At 36.0% G+C, this 21,364-nt stretch overlaps 1 protein-coding gene across 1 annotated transcript in view; it reads right to left on the bottom strand.

Moving 5' to 3' along the window:
- Positions 1-2,277: 2,277 nt before the first annotated feature.
- Positions 2,278-21,364, bottom strand: part of LOC108783498 (nucleolar protein 56-like) — a 22,236-nt gene continuing 3,149 nt past the window's right edge. Inside the window, exons 4-5 of the mRNA XM_018552068.1 lie at positions 8,961-9,011; positions 2,278-2,340 (exon numbers count right to left, since the gene is read on the bottom strand). Coding sequence (XP_018407570.1) covers positions 2,278-2,340; positions 8,961-9,011 — 114 coding nt within the window. The remainder of the gene's footprint in view (positions 2,341-8,960; positions 9,012-21,364) is intronic.

Below are 21,364 nucleotides of genomic sequence, written 5' to 3'. Positions count from 1 at the left end.
CCACCCGCCCCGGCACGGGAGCCCGCAGCCCCCGAGAGCACCAGGCGTACCTGGATGTGGTCAAATATTCCCCCAGTCGGTTTTTCTACCTCGAGGCCCCGTACCTGCCTTCGCAGGTCGAATGTGGGTCTCGTGTCATATTACCGCGGGGAGTGTGGACCACGGGCACCCCAGGGGCCCGGCGACCCACGGGCCCCCGCCCCGCGACTACTACAAGGTGGGAACCCTTTCGGGGGGGAGTTAGTCATTAAATAAGCATATATTATATCCTATCAATCATCAAAATTAACTTCATAAAAAGTTGTCAAAAACATCAGAACTCAAAAAAGTGATTTAAGAAAAAATTATCGAATCGCAACTAAAATATGAATGAAGGTTTTTGAATTATTTTATTAAATAAAAGAATGATTTTTTAAACCACAGTGTGTAATCATTTGATTTTTTTTTACTTTCAAGTAAAACGATTATCATTAATAATATATTGTGCATTATTATTTTTTGATTTCTTAGTATCTTACACAGAAAACGTGATGTCTGAAAGTCATTTTATTGATTTACATTCCGATTTCGGACATTGCGCTGTCAATGGAAGGAAAATAATAAAAATATTTAAAATTGAATTATTACTTACATTCAAACATGAACGTTTTCATCATCTTTATCAATTACATCTATTATACATTTTTAACACGTGGCTTTGATGAATTGCATGTATTTTAATTTGTGCGTACTACACGTACGAGTACGCGGTCTTGAATGATACATTATCTGTAAAGTATAACCATTTGCCGCTGCATTTAATGCAATTCCAATCCGTACAGTTTGTGTTTTCCTTATCACAAGCTTATTACCTGATTTTCCACGCACAGAGCGGTTTGTTTTCTTGTACCGATAAATTCTCATCTAGTACATCGCTCATCGCTAAATGCCCGTATACGATTTATAACTTAGGTTCGAATGCGCATTTTAAAATTTATTCTACTTTTTCATGTAAAAAAAGTTGTATTCCGTTTCGCTTTATAGTGCACTGCACACGCGGTGCGTAACTGAATTCATAACAGTGCATTCCGACCACAAGCAGGCGATCCTATCCGACCAAACGTCAAACAGAGAAACCGAGCGTTCTCGCTGGTTTCCTATTTCCAGCGAGATCAAACATTCATGGATCAAGACGCGAAAGGGGAAAAGAGAATATTATTCGGAGAACGATGTACACCAAACGGTAACGTCTCCTCGTTCTTTGAGGAATCGCCGAGGCGGTCTAAAAAGGGATTCGCCGCGACGGATCTTTTTCATCCCGCGGGGGACACATTAAAGCGAATCTTCCTTTTTGTCCCCGTGTTTTCTAAATGACACCACTTATTGCCTGGAGAGAGCTCGCTCGTGCTTTAACGGCATCCTAAAAACCCGCGACGCCGAATATTCGGCAATTTTTCTTAGGAAAATATATACGCGCGCGACGAAAATACCTCCCACTTTGCGCTTCGAGTAGCTCGAAGAGAAGATTGCTTCGCGTTTTGCACGGCTAATTCTCGCACATCTTTGTAGAGAAAAAAAAACGGAACACTGGAGGTTTCGTGACTAAAGGAATTTAGAAGCGAAACAGCGAGAGATGGGGACTTGTTGTTCACTCGAGTCGTTAACCGAATTTTCAAAGGTTCGCGTTCAGGAAGGAGGAAAATAGGAGGAGGATCGCACGCGCGCTCTCTCATTAGGGACGTTCGTCAGTCATCTCTCCCGGCATTCGAGAGGCATCTTTTCCTGAAGCGACTCTCCTTGCTTCATTTTCTAAGGACTATTCTCGCTTCCCTCATTATGTTCTGTTCGCCACAGGCAAAACGAACACGATGATACGTGGAAGAGAATAGCTCGCGCGGGGAACGACGACCTTACGCGCTCAAATGTCACTACGGTATAATGTACTCAAAGTGTATAGAATACATCGTATATATTAATAGTCTTTTTCTACCTAAATATTTTTATCTATAAAAAGTTATTTTAAAATTTACTCGATTTTCTCATTTTAAAAGTGACATGTTTCAAAAAGTTTCCCAATAAATAGAAACAGTTATTTTTCAATTTGGCAAAAAATTATTGACTAATCAAATAATAGCATCGACAAACAAAAATTATATTTAACAAAAATGTCCTTGTTATTGAATATTCTTTTTGTCTATATAAAGCGACGCGGTAGCGTCGCGACGCCAAGTGTATAAAATAAAAATATAACCGCTTAACATGATCACTTGACGCATGAACGTCATCATGTATATATCTTTATGTCGCTGCCAAATTCGCGATGCTACCGCTAGCTTTATCAGGAGTTTTGACCTCGACAAACTTTAGATTCAAATTACTCAGAAATTAAAAACCCAATCAAAAATCTAAAAACAGTTATTAAACAAAGTCATCGATATCTTTCGATGGAATTTTCGTTTGCTCACCCTTAGTTCAAAAGATTTGTGAGTAAACGATGAGTAAACGAATGCATGAAGAAAAAAATCGATTTTTTAATTCGATAACGAAACTTAATTTCCTTGTATCTTTTGAACTAAGAATGAGCAAACGAAAATTCCAACTGAGCATTCGTGAGCAAACGACGAGCAAACGAATGCATGAAGAAAAAAAATAGATTTTTTAATATTGGGCCAGCTTTACACGGGTGAAAAATTATCCTAAAAATAATTCTGTACCTAGTCAAGATGCTTCAAGGGACCGAGAGATATCTCTCGTGCTAGACAAGGGTGACACGAAATAATCAGCACGTGGAAAATGGATTGCTGGCGAAACCCTTTGCAGCCTCTTTCCTGGAATCAAATTCTTCCAAATTCAAACACATGAAGGGCAGACGACGGGCAAGGTCCTCCACGGTCGTACTGTCTAGCAGCCGGGTCGTGCGACATTAACGGCGCTTCCTTTTTCCGAGTAGCGACGAAGGGGTTCGCGCTCGAAGAAAAAGTACGCTCGTTATAAAGAACTGCAGTGCGTCGAAATGACGCGTTCAGAAAGAAAAAATAGGATACGCTTTCTCTACCGTAAATACGTGAACATCCCGTTTGAATTTGATTCAGATCTACATCAAAGGGAACAATACCTACTTTTTTTATTCGAAAGAAATCGTATCTTCAAAGCTCGATATATAATAATCCGAAGTTATTTTTCTTTCCAGTGTAAAAATACTCGATTTGTTGGGTTTAAAATTAACGCGTAAATCTTAATTTGAAATTAAGAATATCCAAAGAATATCATATACATATACGAGACTCATAATTTCTATCGAAAGAGCAAGAATATTTAGTTTCAAGATCTGCATTTCAAACTAAAGAAAATTCGTTAATATGTTACTTAATGTAGCATACATTACATAATGAGCTTTTTTACCTCGTAAGCTAATGTTATTTTTAACGCCCGCTTAAAATGTCATGTGTACGAACATGTTCGTGGTGTACGTATCCACGCACGCACACCCAATGGAACGACCGGCGGGTTACGTTCTAAATCCGTGTACCGTGTAAATCATCGCGCTCACGCACGTGCGTGCGTGCGGAGCACCGCTCACGTGCCACGACCGGCTGCGCTTAAGCGCACGAGAGCTCCTCGACCTGGACTTTTAATCGTTCTCCATGCACGGTTTTTCTCGTCGGAACGCGTGAGCGACGCGTACCCGCGACGAGATGCCGTTTCTCCATGATAATATCGCTACTACGCAACATGCATCCGTACGGTTAGAGTCAGTAAAGCCGGTAAAAAGCCACGCGCTCATTACGCGTTATTATTGTCATTATCGTAGCTGTTATTGTCGTCACCACTACTGACAACCATTAATATCACTACTCAATCATTAATCAAACGCTCAATTAAGAAAATAGAAAGTGAAGGCCTTGAATGTTAAATTTTAAAAAGTTTTGATAAAAAAATCTTGGAGAAAAGATTCGATTGCGAAGCGACGAGAGAAGCAATCGTTAAGCCTTTGTAATCACGATGAAAATCTCGGACGTGATAGAATTGTAAGTTCTAGTTGTATCAGGATAAAACGGTTATACAAACTAATGACTGGTCTCTAAGTTTATTTAACAACAAATTAAATTACATATTACACAGTTTATTTTATTCATGGACGGTCCCTCGTACTTACATTCGATTCATTGTTTCTAGACAGGACAGGATTACATATTGGCGATTATTTACTGTTATCCTAAATTTCACAGAATTAAAAGATTCAACAATTATCACAAATTATATAGGTATGTAATTAGAGTTTACAAACTGAATTTACGGATTGCAAAATTTTTTTAGAGAGTTAATACGCACAACTAGGTAGTCGGGTGCATTGATTTCACAAAAAAGTCGTATAAAAATGAGAAAAAAATCACTTTTACTTTTGGCTGGTATATATAGCTGTCACCTGAGGTAAAAGTTTGCTTGAAATAAAAGTTTCTAAGGCCCGATTTTTCATTATCTGGTTAACTTGTGGTTAAGCTTAACCTGATGTTTCATCCAATGAGCTTTATTCATGACATCACCATAGATGAAGCCCATTGGATAAAACATCAGGTTAAGCTTAACCACAAGTTAACCAGATAATAAAAAATCGGGCCTAAGTGACATAAGTATCCAGCGGACCTCGAATTACTTGAACGAATGCTTGATTTATAGAACTAAAATTGAAAACTTAAGAAAAAGATTTAGGATTACATTGAACATAATTCGCGTGTTTTACGTTTAGCAAAAATTCAGAATGATAAACAGAGCTGTAATTGCAGACACTGAACAACATTGTGACTTCAATAGATCTTCAATATTGCGAGAGTGTGACGCTACAATGTCAAGTAAGGATAGATACGTTTGAATGAGATAAAAGGATAATGTAAAAAAACTGAGTCTGGAATTAAAAAGTTTATATTATTAACATTCACCAAGTAATACATTCGGTCGTTGATCTGATATCCCCTTAACGAGGATTGCCAGCAGCTACAAAAAAAAAACTCAACGCTTAGCCAACGTTACGACTGTCAAGTGGCAGCAAATGTTCTGTCAATCAGCACTGTACCATTATTGGCAAATGACTAGCTGACAAACGACAGTCAAAGTTCTATTAGCCAGTATGAGCCATCACTGGCAAATGACTGAGGCAATACCGTCAGCCAGTACTGAGTCCAAGTTATCATCAAATACTGGTTAAGTGGATGACGATTGCAGTACTTGGCTCAATACTGGACCGATTGTAAGACCATGTATGGAAAATTACATTTGAATAATTCGATGCGATTGATCAATTCTTTCTCCGTCTAAGATGTCATTTCTAACATAGTAGACACAAGAATAAGAGTACTTTGCAATTGTAACTAGGAACTCTCAACGCAACGTACATTCTCGCTTCGTGAACCTAGTGACGGACGATCCCCACGTTCGCTGCGGCCTCGAGCGTGTAACGCGTTTGCCTGCGATGCGAAGCGAAGCGGAGCGAAGGGATTAACCACGGGTGAAGAGATACGTACGACGCGATACGGCGATCTTCAGACAAGCAAGCAGGCGCGGAGAAACTCGCGCGAGCCGAGCCAGGAGGAATAAAAACGAAGACGCGAGGTATAGGGGGGTGTAGCCACAGCGCGTGGCCGCGGGCACGCACGTGCGTGAGTACGATGATTTACGCGGACGCGAATTTAGACCGGTAGTGCAACCCCTTGCCGTGACTGACGCTGGAAAGAAATGGCAGATTAGCCGCGCGTCTCGCTCTTGCCAGGCTATAACGTGCGCACTATACTTAATGCGCGAACGCCCTCGACTTGAAACACGCATGGCGAGTGCGATGCGAGCTATAGATACCTGAGCCGAAGTAAACCGCGTGTTAAAATTACTCTGATACATTAAGGAGCGCGCCGCAGTGAAGATGGAATTGCTTTATAAAACCAGTTGGCGTGAAATCTAAATTAACCCACCACCGGGATTCTTTAAAGCATTGCTGACTTCTTTTATTGTGATTTTTGAGAATATATGAATAGCTACTAAGAGGAATTTGGTTTATACCGCCTCCTAAATAAATTAGGTAATATTCATTTTTTGAGCAAATCTTGAGATTGTATGTAAATGTATAAAAATGCCAGAATCCAGTTGCTTGTTTTATTATAAGGACGAACAGAAATCGTGTCTATATCCGCAGCGACCTACGTTATAGATTGCATAAGATTACGTAAAATAAATGTTTTATTTTTTTTTTTTCGTTTTTTACATGCGAGTACGTTTATAGTAAAAGCTGCAGGAGCCTAGATTCTTTAAAGGTATCGCCTACAAAAAAAATTTATATTATACGTAATGTATGCTAGGACATTTCCATACAGTTTCGTATATATTTTTTAAAAATCCGGGCTGAAAACACAGTGATTTAAATAAATAAAGACCGCGAACCGTTTAAGAGAAAATTTTATGGAAAGTCTTAAATTTTTTAATAAATTAAGTAACGATACCAACTCCAAGCTCTTATCGTTTCCCTTGGAAAGTTTCAGGGACTCTTGTTCACGATTGCTACCACTCTGGTTTTTGGTTGAAGGATCCGATTTTGTTAGTGAATCTTCAATTTTTTTGACTGAAAAAGAGAATGCAGTGTATGGTATTTTACAAAATGGTAACAATTTTGATAGTGGTAATTGATTTCCGGCACAATAATGGAATTTTTAAAAAATGACGATATTATAATATTTTACAATGTCGATATTTTCTTCTGCCTTCATGTTTAAAAGATGAAAACGGTGAAGTTTAAAGAATAGTCAAGATATATAGTCAAACGTTTATTTATTAGATAAACAGTCAAACATTTGTGTTAAATTTAATGCAAAACAAAGATTGGTTTTATAATATTAGATATATTTTTCGGAATATGAAATTCAAGAGAGGCAAGAGTAAACCTCGAGTGTCGCTCGGACAAGAAATATGAGCGGTAAGACGCAACGGTGCGCTCTTTGACGTAAACGACCGTTAAATCCAGGATAGCATCTGAGCAAAATTCGCGACAATGGCTTCTTTCGTATGACAACATGACTAGTAGACTGGTCGTAACACTGGTGGCAAGCCGCAGGAATAGTAACAAATGAGCGTTATCTCTATTACCGTCGTGAAAAGAGTGGGAAAAGGGAAGAGAGAGAGAGAGAGAGAGAGAGAGAGAGAAAGAGAGAATCTTGTCGGTGAGGACAGAACAGAACTCGGCAATGCAATTTTTCTCCTTCTATCAGATCTTACAACTAAATCCTACGATTACCGCAAGGAATACAGTAGTCCGGAAAGAAGGCCGAGAAGTTGCTGGGCGATTACGCGTGGGATGGAATTTTCATATTACAACATTTTTATGTTACGACAAACCGTCCGTGCTTACCGGGGGAACCCTTTATTACGGTCATTAGCTTTAATGCTAAAAAGCGATGCTTCAACTCCCACGGGGCATGTTTCTCCGGTATCACGACATGCAGATTTCGCAGCCGTTGAGCAAAAAGTTGTATCGTATAATACGGGAACGAATCTTCTTGATCAGGAAGATAATAAAATTAACTTTTATTAACGTCGCACATCTCGTTAAAAGATATTGATGTAACGACACGAGGATCTGCTCGTCATTAGAAAGATCCTGATCCCTCTGGCCATAGTTTAGTAGATAGACAGATACGGTCTTTTCATGATATTCTGGACTGGCTGATATCAATTAAAGAGGATAACGTAATTTATAAGAACTTTTATATAAGTATATATATATATGTATGTGTGACAAATACACACACTCAAATAAATATCACCGATTAAGTTTAATTAAATTTACGATAATATCCTTCCCATTTTTTTTACAAAATCATTTCTGATGTGAAGATCAACGTTTGCAGCAATTATAATAAAATATTAACATGTTCTTAATCAATTACAAGAAAGTTTTAAAAGATCTGGATAAGTCTGCAGAGGTTTAAATAATCGTTCACAGAATACGATTTCTCGCGTCTAGAAAAAGCACGTGAATCTCGATGCACAAACGAGTAAAATCTGCAAGACGGTGACAGCTGCAAAACGAAAACTATCCCTTTATATTAAACTTCACGAACGTGGACAACAGGCATAGCGCTAATAATGCTCGCGCAGCCGTGCGTATTTTACGTCTCGTCGCTCGCGACTCGCTATGATACGCAAATAGAACAGCCGGAGGAGACGTCCAACTGTCTGGTGCACTTGCAAAAATAGGATTGTGTCGCTGCCTCGTCATGTATCGCCAACGTTACGCGACAAAGTCGCAAAGAATCGGGGTTACGAGACGAAGAGCGACTCGTCATCAGGACGTTAGAAAGAACGCACTATTTTCAATTAATGTCCATCAATCCGCGAACGAAAATACCTCAGTGCTTCGCAAACGAGTTTTACCAGTCGGCCATTTTTAATTTTCGTTACATGCACGCGTGACGTTAAAGCCTGCAAGGTTCTTTTGCAAAATGCTTTATTTTTATCCTTAATGAATAATTACTACAACTGTGTAAAATAATTACCATAATAAAACTGTGCGACAGGCTTTAACCACGCGCATTAGGAAGTATTTATAATATCTATTAGCGAATTCGATTGGATCCACTTAGTACACACTGGTGTACATTAAAGCCGTCACACAAATTAATATAAAAATGTTTGTATAAATAGAACAATAGATAAAACCCCATGAAATCATTGATACATTTTATTATACTGTTAAGTAGAATCTGCATTTTATCATTCGAAACATGAAATATTTGCATTTTAATTTTACACGAATTAAATCAGTGTCTAATGGATTTAATATGCACTAGTGTACCAACCAAATTTACTATATATAATACAGATACGATAATAGAAATAAATGTAAAATTTTGATTACCCAATCTTAATATAGACAGTAAATCAAAAATAATCAAGTAGAAGTCGGATAATAGAAGTTATTATTCAGAGTATCCCAGACTTACCTTGATACCAGTTAGTGCTAGATCCTCAGGGTCAATCATGTAACTTATTCCCTAAAATGGAAACGTAAAAAGTGAATTTTTTTGTATATGAACATAAGCGTAACATAGAATGTTAAATATATCTAATACCTTTAAAGGTGAGACATCAGCAATAATGTCGTTCATGCACCTAGAACTTAATGTAATTTTATTTAAGTAACAAGTAGAATACAAAGAAGAATTACATGATAAGTTATATTATAATATTATTGTATTATAATATTACCATATGATCAATATATAGTACAAATAAATAGATACGAATTATCCATGATTTTAAGTGTGTGTGTGTGTGTGTGTGTGTAACAGAAAAGAGAGAGAGAGAGAGAGCACTCGACAGCGAGGTTGAAAAGTCGGATAATAGAGTTTTCCAATCGATGTGCCGCGGTACGCAGGTGTGCTGCTCTAATCTCTAATTATAAATAAGTGTGTCGTAGAAATTTTAGAAAAGATAAAAAATAGAAAAAATTTTTAAATATAATAAATAAAAAAGCTAATAAAACATGAAAGAAAAATGGAAATAACCTAAATTATAATATATTGTCTACTCTTATTTTAAAGCAATATCATTGCAGGAGTAAAATCACTTTTAATAAAATAAAAAAAAATAAGAACTTTAAAATTTTATTCTTTGTTTCTGCGGAATATGTTGAAGTTATATGTATATGATATGTATGTATATGTGCTGAGCGTTGTACACCTAATAATGTACCTATATGTATGTATAACGATAACGACTCCTTTTATCTCCTTATGTGGAGCATAGGACGTCTATAGACCTCTTTTGTCCGAGGCCTATATTCGTTTCTCGAATCAGATTGTTTTTCGGATTTGTGGGTGATTGGTCCACAGAATCCTACCTCAGTCAGATATTAGAGACAAATATCTACTGATATGTATACTGATGTATAGGACCTACAGTTTAACGCCGAATCCGAACGGCGCTGATGATCATAGATCTTTTGATCACCAGGTGGAGCCATTTTTTGGCTCATTAAACGCGAAAAATCATCGCGTTTGGGCGCACGTGGGATTGAACTCGGGTCTACAAATCGCGAGTCAATCGCACAGAGCGGTGAGCCACTCGACGCCACATATGTATGTATACTCCCTGATAAATTTTATCATCCGCAAATTAAAAAAAATTGAAAAATGTTGGAATAATTTCGAAATCAGTTATTCCGAATTGTATGTCATCTGATCTTCAAAGTAAACGTTTCATCAAGGCTTACGTAAGTATCGCGTGGTTAGTACCTATAGCAACGTTCACACTTCGACGCGACGATGACGAATCCGCGCGGTAAAGACGCATCGCCCTTTACGAGCGAAATTGCCTTTTTGCTGTCTGTGTTTGCTTTCAACGCGTAAACGGCGCGAGGGTGGCATATTTGTCCCAGACGCGTCGCCAGGCTCGCAAATAATTCAGAACGGTTTCCAACTGCAATCGACGCCGATCGACACTCTGCACCCAAGGCTGCGTCCCCGTTCCCTTTACGGTGCGTCGCGGCACGCACAAAGGAAACGATAAATTTCGTTAAAGCGTGGCGCTCAACAGATAGGAAGATACGTCATCTTTTTTATGACTCAAATGGTCGAAATCAAACTTCCCATCTTGTTAATTTAATGTCGAGGATCATTTTCAAATTGATTTACGGTCCACTTGTAAATTTGGTAATTCCGAGATACTATATATCTATTTTATAGCCGGAGCCCCTCGACAGGCTCGGCGCCGAATCGCTCAGCGGGCGGTCTCGCTTCCTACGACGTGCGGATCTACGCCCGTCTTCGATCGTCGTCGACGCATTAACGCTGAACGTGATGATTATGGAACGGAAGATCGCGCGATTGACAGCGCGGAATCGCGTTGTAAGCACGAGGATCACGTAGAACGAGTGCCGCTGTTAATACTTAAAGGGTACGGCGCCCGTCGCGGGTCACGCGGATGCGCGCTTCCTGTTAACGTCGCGCTCGCTGTTCCGTGTACTAACGAGTGTTGTCGTGTAATCAGGAACTGGGTGTCGCACGTGTCGTACAGCGTAACGAGACACGATGAATGCGTCGATATCTATGCCTGCGGAAGATTATAAATGTATCTAACTTTTCAACTTCAGAGTTCTTTAAAATCCCGCTTGAGATTCCTGACGTAATAAAAATTCTTTCAAAATATATTTGAACAGAAATGTTTTCTAATAAAACAATATTTGTATTTAATAGAATATACTAACTCATTTAAATAGAAATGTTTAAATATGTAAATTGTTACATACTTACAAATCTTGTTCCTTGTTTTTGATACTTAAATTGTAGTTTCTAAAAATTTCTGAATTTGTGATTTATTCATTTGCTGTTAAACCTTTTTCTATTACTTTTTATTATTTTATAAATCTATTCTATCGCGCAACTGCAAATTTTGTTTTATTAAAAAATGTCTACATTTTAATGTAGCTTGCAAACATTTTTTTTAATGTACTTACTTTTCTCACTTCTGACATTATAATCCAAGAAAAATTCTTATGTCTTCGAGAAATTTTTATGTTTCCATTTTTGTGTCTTCAACTCTCGAGTCTTCGTCTTGTAGTAAATTCTCGGCAATTCCTCTTCAAAATAACACTGTTGATGGAAGATGAAGCTTCTTCCTCCAGTTTCTCTGGAAGACATTCCGTCGCTTCAAACGTGCGTTGTTTTGAAACTGCGATGCGGCGAGTTGTTTCAAAGTATTCTCTCCTTTCTGCTCCTTTGTCGCTGTTTCTTCTCCGTCAGGCACGAGGCTATTCCGTCGGTTATTCCTGCGATTGGTGCCGAGATGCAGGCAGAATGCGCGTGTCCTCGGTGAGTTGCGGAAAGGTGACAGGTGCCGAGTGCTTCTATAAATTGCGATCTTGAAAGAAAGAGAGGGCGAGCGCGAAAACGGGGAAGGTTAAGAAAGGGAAAGAGAGAGAGAGAGAGAGAAAAGGAATCGTGAAGTGACCCCTTCGGTTGCTATCTTTAGCTGGTTTGTGGGCCCTAACCGTTCTCCCTTCGAAACACGTGCGACATTAAGACGCCGGTCCTGTATTTGCAAATATCAATATTTAGCGTTAGCGTTTGATGGACTTTGAGTATTACATAAATGCGCGCAAGGCGCAATTTTCATAAATAAAAATTTATACATAATATATGTGTGTGCATGCGTGTAAAGAAGAATATACAAAGATTCTATTTTCCTTGCTGAAAATACAATAAGAGAGGCCTATAACATTGAGATATATGTAAAAATTTAATACTGAAAAGTAGTAATGAATTATATTTACTTGGAGGTGAAGGTTTCTGGAATATCTCGTAGCTCAATGAATTTTCGTTGGCACCGTCGGCCAGGTTGAAATCACGCAAGTGTATCGATTATGAATGAGCCTCCAGGTCCATTCAGTTTGAACATGACCCAGCGTCCCAAAGTCTTGGTCCATCCTCGGTTCGTCTAGAAGCCTGGTCACTTTCATTCTGCAGCATTTGCCTACCCTCAAGTCGCTGTCGCGGCTTTGAAACATCGAAACACTAATGGAGTAAACATTCATATTATTATATTGAATCAACACCAAATCGATATACATATATAGACTTTGCTTATTCGTTGTATTTAAAATTTTTGAAGTTTTATCTTCTTTTACCTTTCATATCGATGATACTTTTACTATAAATTATCAACAGTTTAATATTATGTTCTTCTATAATTAAATTCTAATTTGCAGACGGAGAAGAAAAGCAAACGATAATGAAGCAACGTAATAATAACGTTAGTATAGAATAAAAATTTGCTAAGAAATTTCTCGCAAAGTCTCGATCGCGACCTAAGTATACTATTAATTTGCTCTCGTTGCTCCTGGCAGGAGAGGTGCGTGCGAAGATTAACATCGCGCGCTGCGGATACCCAACCGTGCGTGAAGTCTATGACTGGGACTCTCTCACCCGCACCCTTCGCTTCCGCGGTCCGTTCGCGACTCCGACGACCGTAACTATTTCCAGACGCATTTAATTAATCTTGAACCAAAAACGTCGAGTTGGAAAATGGCGGACGGACGGTTGGTTAGGCTCGGGCATCGGCCACCTGGCAGAAATAGCAGCTATGGAAACGGCTCTGCCGACTTGACATTTCCTTCGAGCGTGTACGAGCATGAGAGAAATGAAGCTATTGAGCGATGATTGAATAGAGAGAGAGAGAGAGAGATGAGCAAACGAGAGCAATGAAAATATAAAACAGGGTAGACTTGGCACCTGCCGGCTGCTATCTCACCGACATTTTCGACTTCCTCGAGGTGAATGGCGTTCGGTTCAATCGATTCGCTTGATTTTCTAATTAATCTACTTAAGGGGGTTGCTGGAAGGATCAAATTATTGATATTGCAGTTGTATGAAAATCTTCGAATTGATTAAACGGAATCAAAAATTCTTTTACAGAAGTAAACGCGAAATAAGGAGGTGCTGCATTGGATTGTATACTAAAATCGAAAAAAAGTAAATTTCTAATTTTCTTCTTACACCTATTGTTCTATAACACTCTCGACGAAACTCTCGAAGTAAAACATGGCTAGATAAATAGTAATAAATCCTGATAAAGAAAAATTATCCACAAAGGTAAAAATTAAATTTCTCATTTTTAATCATTACTAGAAACCCTATAAAAATCTAGCCAAAATCTTACGCGTGAGTAATTTTGTTAAAACAAGAGTGAGAAAAAAGGGTATATATGATATACTGTATCTTTTTTTAAGACCAACAAATAATCTGCGCAAAAGTTTGCTTGAAAAAATAGAAATTATATAAATTTAAAAGAAATATTATTAGATACAAAGAACAACTTTAACTAGGTATAGCATTTTTCACTCATTTATATTTAATCTCATCGATTGATTTTCACTTAATTTGTTATTACATTTTAACTTGTACTAATTTACTTATTCTAGTTAACTTATTGAAGTTGACAGATATAACGAGCTAATGAAAGGTTTGTTATTTTATGGCCAGACTTTGTTATAGGATCTCTAATTTTTACAGGACAGAAACGCCTGCACTATAATGGCGTGTTATTCTATTTTTTATACCTACCAGTAATTACATATCGCAAATAAAAATTTACGACTCATCTTTAATGAACCCTATTCATTCGGCTTTGTGCCGCTTGTATACCATATTGTAGCATATACACGTTCTTCGATTTATCGTTTTATTCTATACGTTCTCAATTGAGCTTTACACTCTTCGATTATTACTTTTGTTAAAAATATCATACAATTAGTTTCATGAAAATTTATTTTTCCAATTGTCAATCCATTATATTCGATTTACCATTTTGAATTCCGAAATCAAATTTGAATTTAGCGAATCAAAAAAATCCCTTATAATAGATGGTTAAAAAAAAACAAATAGAAAACGAATTTCATGATTTAGTGATAGATTAAAACGTTTGTTTATATGATCCACAAGAGTTATTTCGCAGTTAACAATTACCATTAGCTCTTTTTTTATTTTCAATTGTTTTATTTAACTAAACTTGTATCATATTGTATCTTAATTTGTTAAAATAAATTATTTACTTTATTAAATTTCCAATATGAAATGTCTGCTCCCGTTTCTTCGTCGCAGACTTTTCTGAGATAGCTTGCCAGGTGGATCAGCAAGATCTGCGCTCTCTTAATTCGTCAGGTCAACGGATATCCGCAGGCACACGTTTCCGAAAAGTGACCGATTAGACGCTAAGAATAACCCTCCAGGCCTCCATATACCCAAGTCTCGCATACAGGCCAACCTTATATATTTCGCGGTGCCGGAAACCGATTCCGAAATATCCCTTGCAAGACCGCGGAAGCATTAAAAGAATAATCCGGCAGTCCACTCTCGGATCGGAGGCAGAAACGATGGCGTCGAGATCTCCGCCCACGAGAAACGTGTCCGATGCCAAAAACACAGGATCGGTTTCGTGGTGTACGACAGTGGTTGTTGACTGATCACGCTTTCCGTGGCTATACCGCCGATCGGATAGACGCATTTCCGGTGGCTCCTCGCTAGTAACACCAAAAAAATTTCCAACAAACGGAAAAGGGTTTTACTGCGATAAATCTTAATTCTTTCACGCGATTTTATGAATGTTAAATTTCAATTTTAATTTAATATAATCCCGATGTAATTGATGTTCGTTATAATGGCGTGTACCAATTAAAATAATTGTAGAAGTTAATAGCGTCATGATACTATAACTTCGCGGCTGTCACGTCAAAAGAGATGGAATGAATCCGCAATGTCTAGTTTAACGCTACACTATTGGCCGATACGCAATTAGTAGCCTAATTTCCTGCCGAGGCAAATAATGTACCAAGGTAGGAAACCGGCTGCTGCCACCGTTCGAAAGATTTTATCGAAACAAATCACGTCAATTTGATACATCGTTACATGCGAGTTTAATTGCCTGGGTCTCTTATTAGAACCGAGACCACATACACTATACTGCTGAACTATCGGACATCGACTATAAAAAAAAAATAATTAACGTGAAAAATAAAGACGCGGCGTGTCCGAGAACATTTGATCCTGTGTGCGAGTAGCGTGAGTTGAGATAAAAGCCGTCTCGGTGTGGTTACGAGGAACGCGAGACGATAAGAACAGCCGATAACAATGCAAGCGTGTTGTCTTCCTGTGATAGTTACCTGCATGTTGTTTCCAATGGAGCTGGACACCATGAAATTTCATATCGTCTTGAATATCACATTCATCATTGCCGCATATCTTCCGCATACTTTATTACGACGGTTATACAAACTTGCAACGGAGTGAAATGAAAAAACATTATTCATTTTTACAGAGAAACGCGATGTTTGATAGACACAATACTTAATCAAATATAATTCGTAATAATTCTTCGTAAAGTACAAAGAATTTCTTTTCTCAAAATTTACCCTGAAAATAATAGTGGATTGTAAAACAACATAAAATTTTGAAGAATTTTGTAGAACTGTTTCTGATTTATTCATATATATATAGATCTATCTCTACAATATAATATCTCTACAATATACAAGTACATAAACATAAAAAACATTTGATTAATTTTTAACAAATATAAAATTTCAATAAATTTAAAATTGAGGGGTTGGGCTGAATAAAGGCATAATTCTAGGCTCTTTTTTCGAAGATTAGTGCAAATAAACAAAAAAGTAATGTTGCTTACATTAGTAAAATATGAACTCATTTCGATTGTTCTATAGTAATGAAAATGATATAATCTATGGAAAAAGAGCCTTAATAGACTTGGATTATTGTTCCATAGATCTATATTAAGATATAATAGAAGTTGTTTTTATTATGTAGGAATGTATCATTCAAAAATGGCAAATGTGTGTTCTGTGTTTGCGGCAAAGAAACCATCGGAAGAAAAACCCCTCATAGGGGGTTTGCCCATTTTTTCTTCAAATTTCCATCACTCGTACAATGCTTTACAAAACTCTAATGATATTGCGTTCGGTCGTTTATATTGTATAGTATACTACAGCGTATATATTTCTACGTTATCAGTGTAATTATATTAATAAAAATAGTGTATTCTGACAATGATAGTATTTAGTTATATTAAAAATGAATTGAAAAAAATCGAAATTTGAACCCAATTTGTTTAATTTTATTTTTCTAAGCGGTCATTGTACAGTAGTGAACTATTTTTCTCCTTCAATCTTATGCAAAAATAAAGATCTGTGCAAAAATTCAGCCTGATGGTATTTTTTCCGAGGTCCCGCCCAATGTTCGTCTAAATTGATTGTACTATTTGCACAAGTGTAAAAGTAAAGTGTATCCTATATTTATTATGTATTTCTTCTACAAAAGTGTAAAGATAAAAAACATTTTTGTATTTCATAGTCTTTTCTTTCTATCGATTCCTACAATACTATGATCAATATTCGGAAAAACGGACTAAATACATTTTTTAAATTGCAAAAATATTATACATGTGTAACTGAAAAATATTAATATATATATATATATTATTTCAAAATATATATTACATAAATGTACAATTAATGTTATTCCTCCATTTGTTGTATAATAAAAAGTAGTAAGTTATTTTAATTTTTATCAAAATTTTATAATTACGTCTTTATTCCGTCCATTCCTTCAATTGTTAAACAGTTTGTAATTCTTTATATTATAGAATAGACGCTAAATAGTGATAAACATATAAAATATTTTCTATACATTTTACAATACGGAATGATATTTTCAAACTGACTTTAATCGCTTAAAATCATTTCAACATAACAATTGATAATATTCGGATGATAAATTCATGTACAAAAAATGTGCGATTGATGCGATATCCCTTTTCTAGACAAATAAGAGAGAACCTCCATAAGCGGATAGCACTATCAGTTGTCTTTTTTTACATGAAATGCCAGCGTGCATTTTCATTTGATGCTCGCAACGCTTATGTTATCATTTCATCCTTATTATATTTATTAAATGTTAAAGGAATATTCTTAAAAAGTTGTCCATATTACTTATTATATATAACTTTTATATAACAATTATTTTTTCCTCCTTTACCGATTTGAAAACCTTTTTCCAAGATTAAAGTATACGCACTAATACTCTTGACGACAGTCATTAATATCACTGCGCAGCTTTTTTATCAAGGTTACAATTTACAATGGAAGTAGGTGGTGACAGAATCAATTTCCTGGATACCATGATAATAAAAAATAATTTTATACAATTTGACTGGTTTCAAAAACCATACATATTCGGGCAGAATTTTAAATTTTTGGTCTCAGCATCCCCTTTCTCAAAAAATAAGTGTAATTTATGGATTAGTGGACGAGGCATTTTTACTTTCACATCCAGAATTCCATAAGAAAAATTTAAAGTTTGTAATTGATTTATTGATGCTTAATAATTATCCAATGAATTTTGTTTTTGAAAAAATTAAGAAAAGAGTTGATATGATTATGGATAAACCATTACGACCTAAGGTTGTTAATAATAATATGAATACCTGTTGGTTCACAATCCCTTATGTCAAGGGAATTTCTGACAATTTTAGGAGCATTGTTAATGGTATTAATAACAGGATTGCATTTTTCAGCATCAATAAGTTAAGCAATTTCATCAAAGTATAGAAAGATTCCCTTCCACATATGATGAAAAAGAAAGTTATATATAAAATTCAATGTGGTGATTGTGACGCTACTTATGTTGGTCAGACAAAGAGAATACTAAAAACGAGAGTTAACGAACATCATAGTCATATACGGAGAAATACATCCTCCAAATCTGTTATCACTGACCATAGGTTGCAGCATTTACGATTTTGAATGGAATAATGTGGAAATTATGGATTGTGAAAATTTTTACCATAAGCGATTGATTTCTGAAATGTTGTACATAAAATCTCAGAATAATGGTATGAATTTGAAAACTGACACAGTATAGGTCTTGATCGTTCATACGCGGATATTTTAAATAAATTGACAACAGTTATTTGACCTAGGTCTTCCTTTTTTTTGTTATCGTTTTATTTTGACGGTTCCTCATTGCATTGTTTCTTTATGATGAATACGGACACATATAATATTGTCATACGTTCTAATACGATTAAACATTGAATTTAATGTGCGAAATTATGTTTTTGTCTACCAGCAGGGATGAGTGCAAAAGAATTTCTTTGGTGTTATTATGATAATGTTCAATAGATGCATTAGATTGACTTTAATTGATTGTTTGTGTATAACGGTTTTTCACAGACATATTTCTGACAATTGGAAAATTTTCAACGATGTATTCATCTTTGTTGATGCACGGGAACATACTGTCATTTAACAATAATTGTTCTTACAATTAGCATTATACTTGGAGCACTTGAACTATTGATTATGTAATCGCTGAAGATGGTGTAAATCACAGACCGAACTGCGTTGACTCTTTATATCCTTTCAATTTTATTATTTATTTATTTTAAACAAAAAGAGTCTATAACTAGTATATTTATTTATTAATACTTTTTTATCATATCTATGCAACGATAATTGTTAAGAGTTATGGAATAGACTTCTTGACGTTTAGCAATATTTAATATCAGCAATATTTTCTTATATATGTATAAAGCAGAATCTGATCGAAACAGAAAGTTGAATCTTTAAAAACTTATAATGAGTCTTTGTCTGGTCTCAGTATTAGATTCGGTCTCGCCGAGGCGAGGCGAGACTAGCTCAAATCTCGTCTCGGTCTTGATTTGGTCTCGAAATTTACATCTCGTCTCGGTATCATTCTGGTATCGACAATGATAATCTTGTCTCGGTCTCGATAAACATAATAAGCGTTTTTTCAATTTCTTCTATGATCTATGCGATTAAACTTCATTATTATTCACTATTTTATGAATTAATTAAATTTTTAAACTTTTTCATTAGTTTGTATACCAGTAATAGCAGTAATTTAAATTTTTTAAAAAATAAATGAATATATCTCTGGTTTAAAGCATATTTTTTAAATGATTTTATTTAAAGTTGTATCCTTTGCACCTCGCTCTCTCAATTGCACTAACGCTCTCCACGCTCTCTCACTCTCTCGTTTGCACTCTCGCTCGCTCCTCTCGCTCTCTCAATTGCACTAACGCTCACATGAATTCATTAAGGATGCGTTCCACTTAACGTTCGCAACGCTCGCGAGTATCCATTTTGTCCTTCTTGTAATCGAATGTTAAATAAGGATGAGATGATAGATGCGATCGTTGCGAACGTTAAGTGGAACACATCCTAAATATTTCTATAACTGTCATTTTTTCCCATTGAATTAAACGGCGCGCGCCTCTTCGACACGTCTCATATTCATTTATCTCAACATCGACCAATCACGTACACCGCGTACACGGAAAAGAGTCAACAATACCTATCGAACTCAACGCACTTCGTGGTACACATGAATTATGGACTAGTTTATTTTTACAGCATTTAAATGGCCACATACATATCAAGCTGTTCTTATTCTCATAGAAGAATATCGATTGCGATAAGATGATTTTATAAGTGGCAAAACGTTTAAAAACGAAATTTGGTGTAAAATTGCTGTAAAATTGAAAAACCTTGGTTACTGGACCACAATGTGCATTTAAATTTTCAGGACTAAAAAAAACATACAACTCAGTAACAACTCATAATAAAAAGAAAGGCGTTCGACCAAGAACATGGATATATTTTTATGTAAGTTATTTTATATGTTAATATATACAATCTCGTAATGAAATGAGTGTGTGAAGAAGTATAATGCTGAGCGGCATGAGATCTTAGATGGCGTGTTGACAGAATTAGCAATAGGTGTAAATTTTTCTGAAATTGATTTTACAAAAGGAACAGTAAAAAACTTTTTGAGACCAACATTATTATTAACGGAATTTGTGTTGTTTAAATGAAATTTTAATCTATTATTAACAGTCGAAAATATAAAATTCAGGGGGTATCCATTTTTTAAAAAATTATTAATCGCGTCAATCAAATTGTTCCGTTGAAACCTAGGATGACAATAAAGAATTATCTTATCAACCACCCCATACACTACTCCTCTCTTATGATACAAAGGATGTTGGGAATGAAAATTAAGGTTTCTACCCGAAAATGTGGCTTTACGATAGTTATCAAAAATCAATTTATTATCTTCAACTGAAATCAAAGTGTCTAAAAAACTTATTTTATTATCATTACCAACTTCTATGGTAAACTGAATTCTTGTGTGTAAAGAATTAAAACGTTCCAAAATGCAATTAATACTCTCGGCAAGGGCCGCAAGAATAATATCATCTACGTAACGATAGTAAAAGGATAAACATACTTTTATTGAGTTAAATTGTAATAATTAATTGTTTAATTGTTTAAATTGTAATTTGACTCTTATTCGCCATTTTTAACGTATTAATTATTGTTATATAAAAGAGTCCTTTAATTCTTCAATTATTTGTTTTCAAACCGCGGGCTGTAACAACGCGGGTAGTACATTGTTAGTTTATTCATTAAGTAAAAATTAGATTTAGCATTTATAATTGCGTTTTGTTAACAAAGATAGAAGAAGTCGATCGCCATACTTGATATCGAACTAATCGATTTACCGCGATTTTGATCTAACCTTCCGTTTTTTCCGTTACCTTTTGCATTCATGTTCTTGTAGCTTGCTGTACGTTAAAATATACATTGCATTGTGTGTAATCGTTCCTCTTATTTATTTGATTCTCTCATAACTGCGAATAAGCGACAACAGGTTATGGGCCCAGGTAGAGAGAGAAAAAGAGGCGAAGAAAAGTAATAGATAAATTATCGCGTACGAGCGGGTTTTTTTTTTTTACAAGCAACGGTTGTAGTAAG

The sequence above is a fragment of the Cyphomyrmex costatus genome, unplaced genomic scaffold (genome assembly GCF_001594065.2).
Source record: "Cyphomyrmex costatus isolate MS0001 unplaced genomic scaffold, Ccosl1.0 scaffold154, whole genome shotgun sequence".
NCBI lineage: Eukaryota > Metazoa > Arthropoda > Insecta > Hymenoptera > Formicidae > Cyphomyrmex > Cyphomyrmex costatus.
The sequence above is the reverse complement of the archived record's forward strand: the minus strand, read 5'-3'. Positions and strand labels throughout refer to the sequence as shown.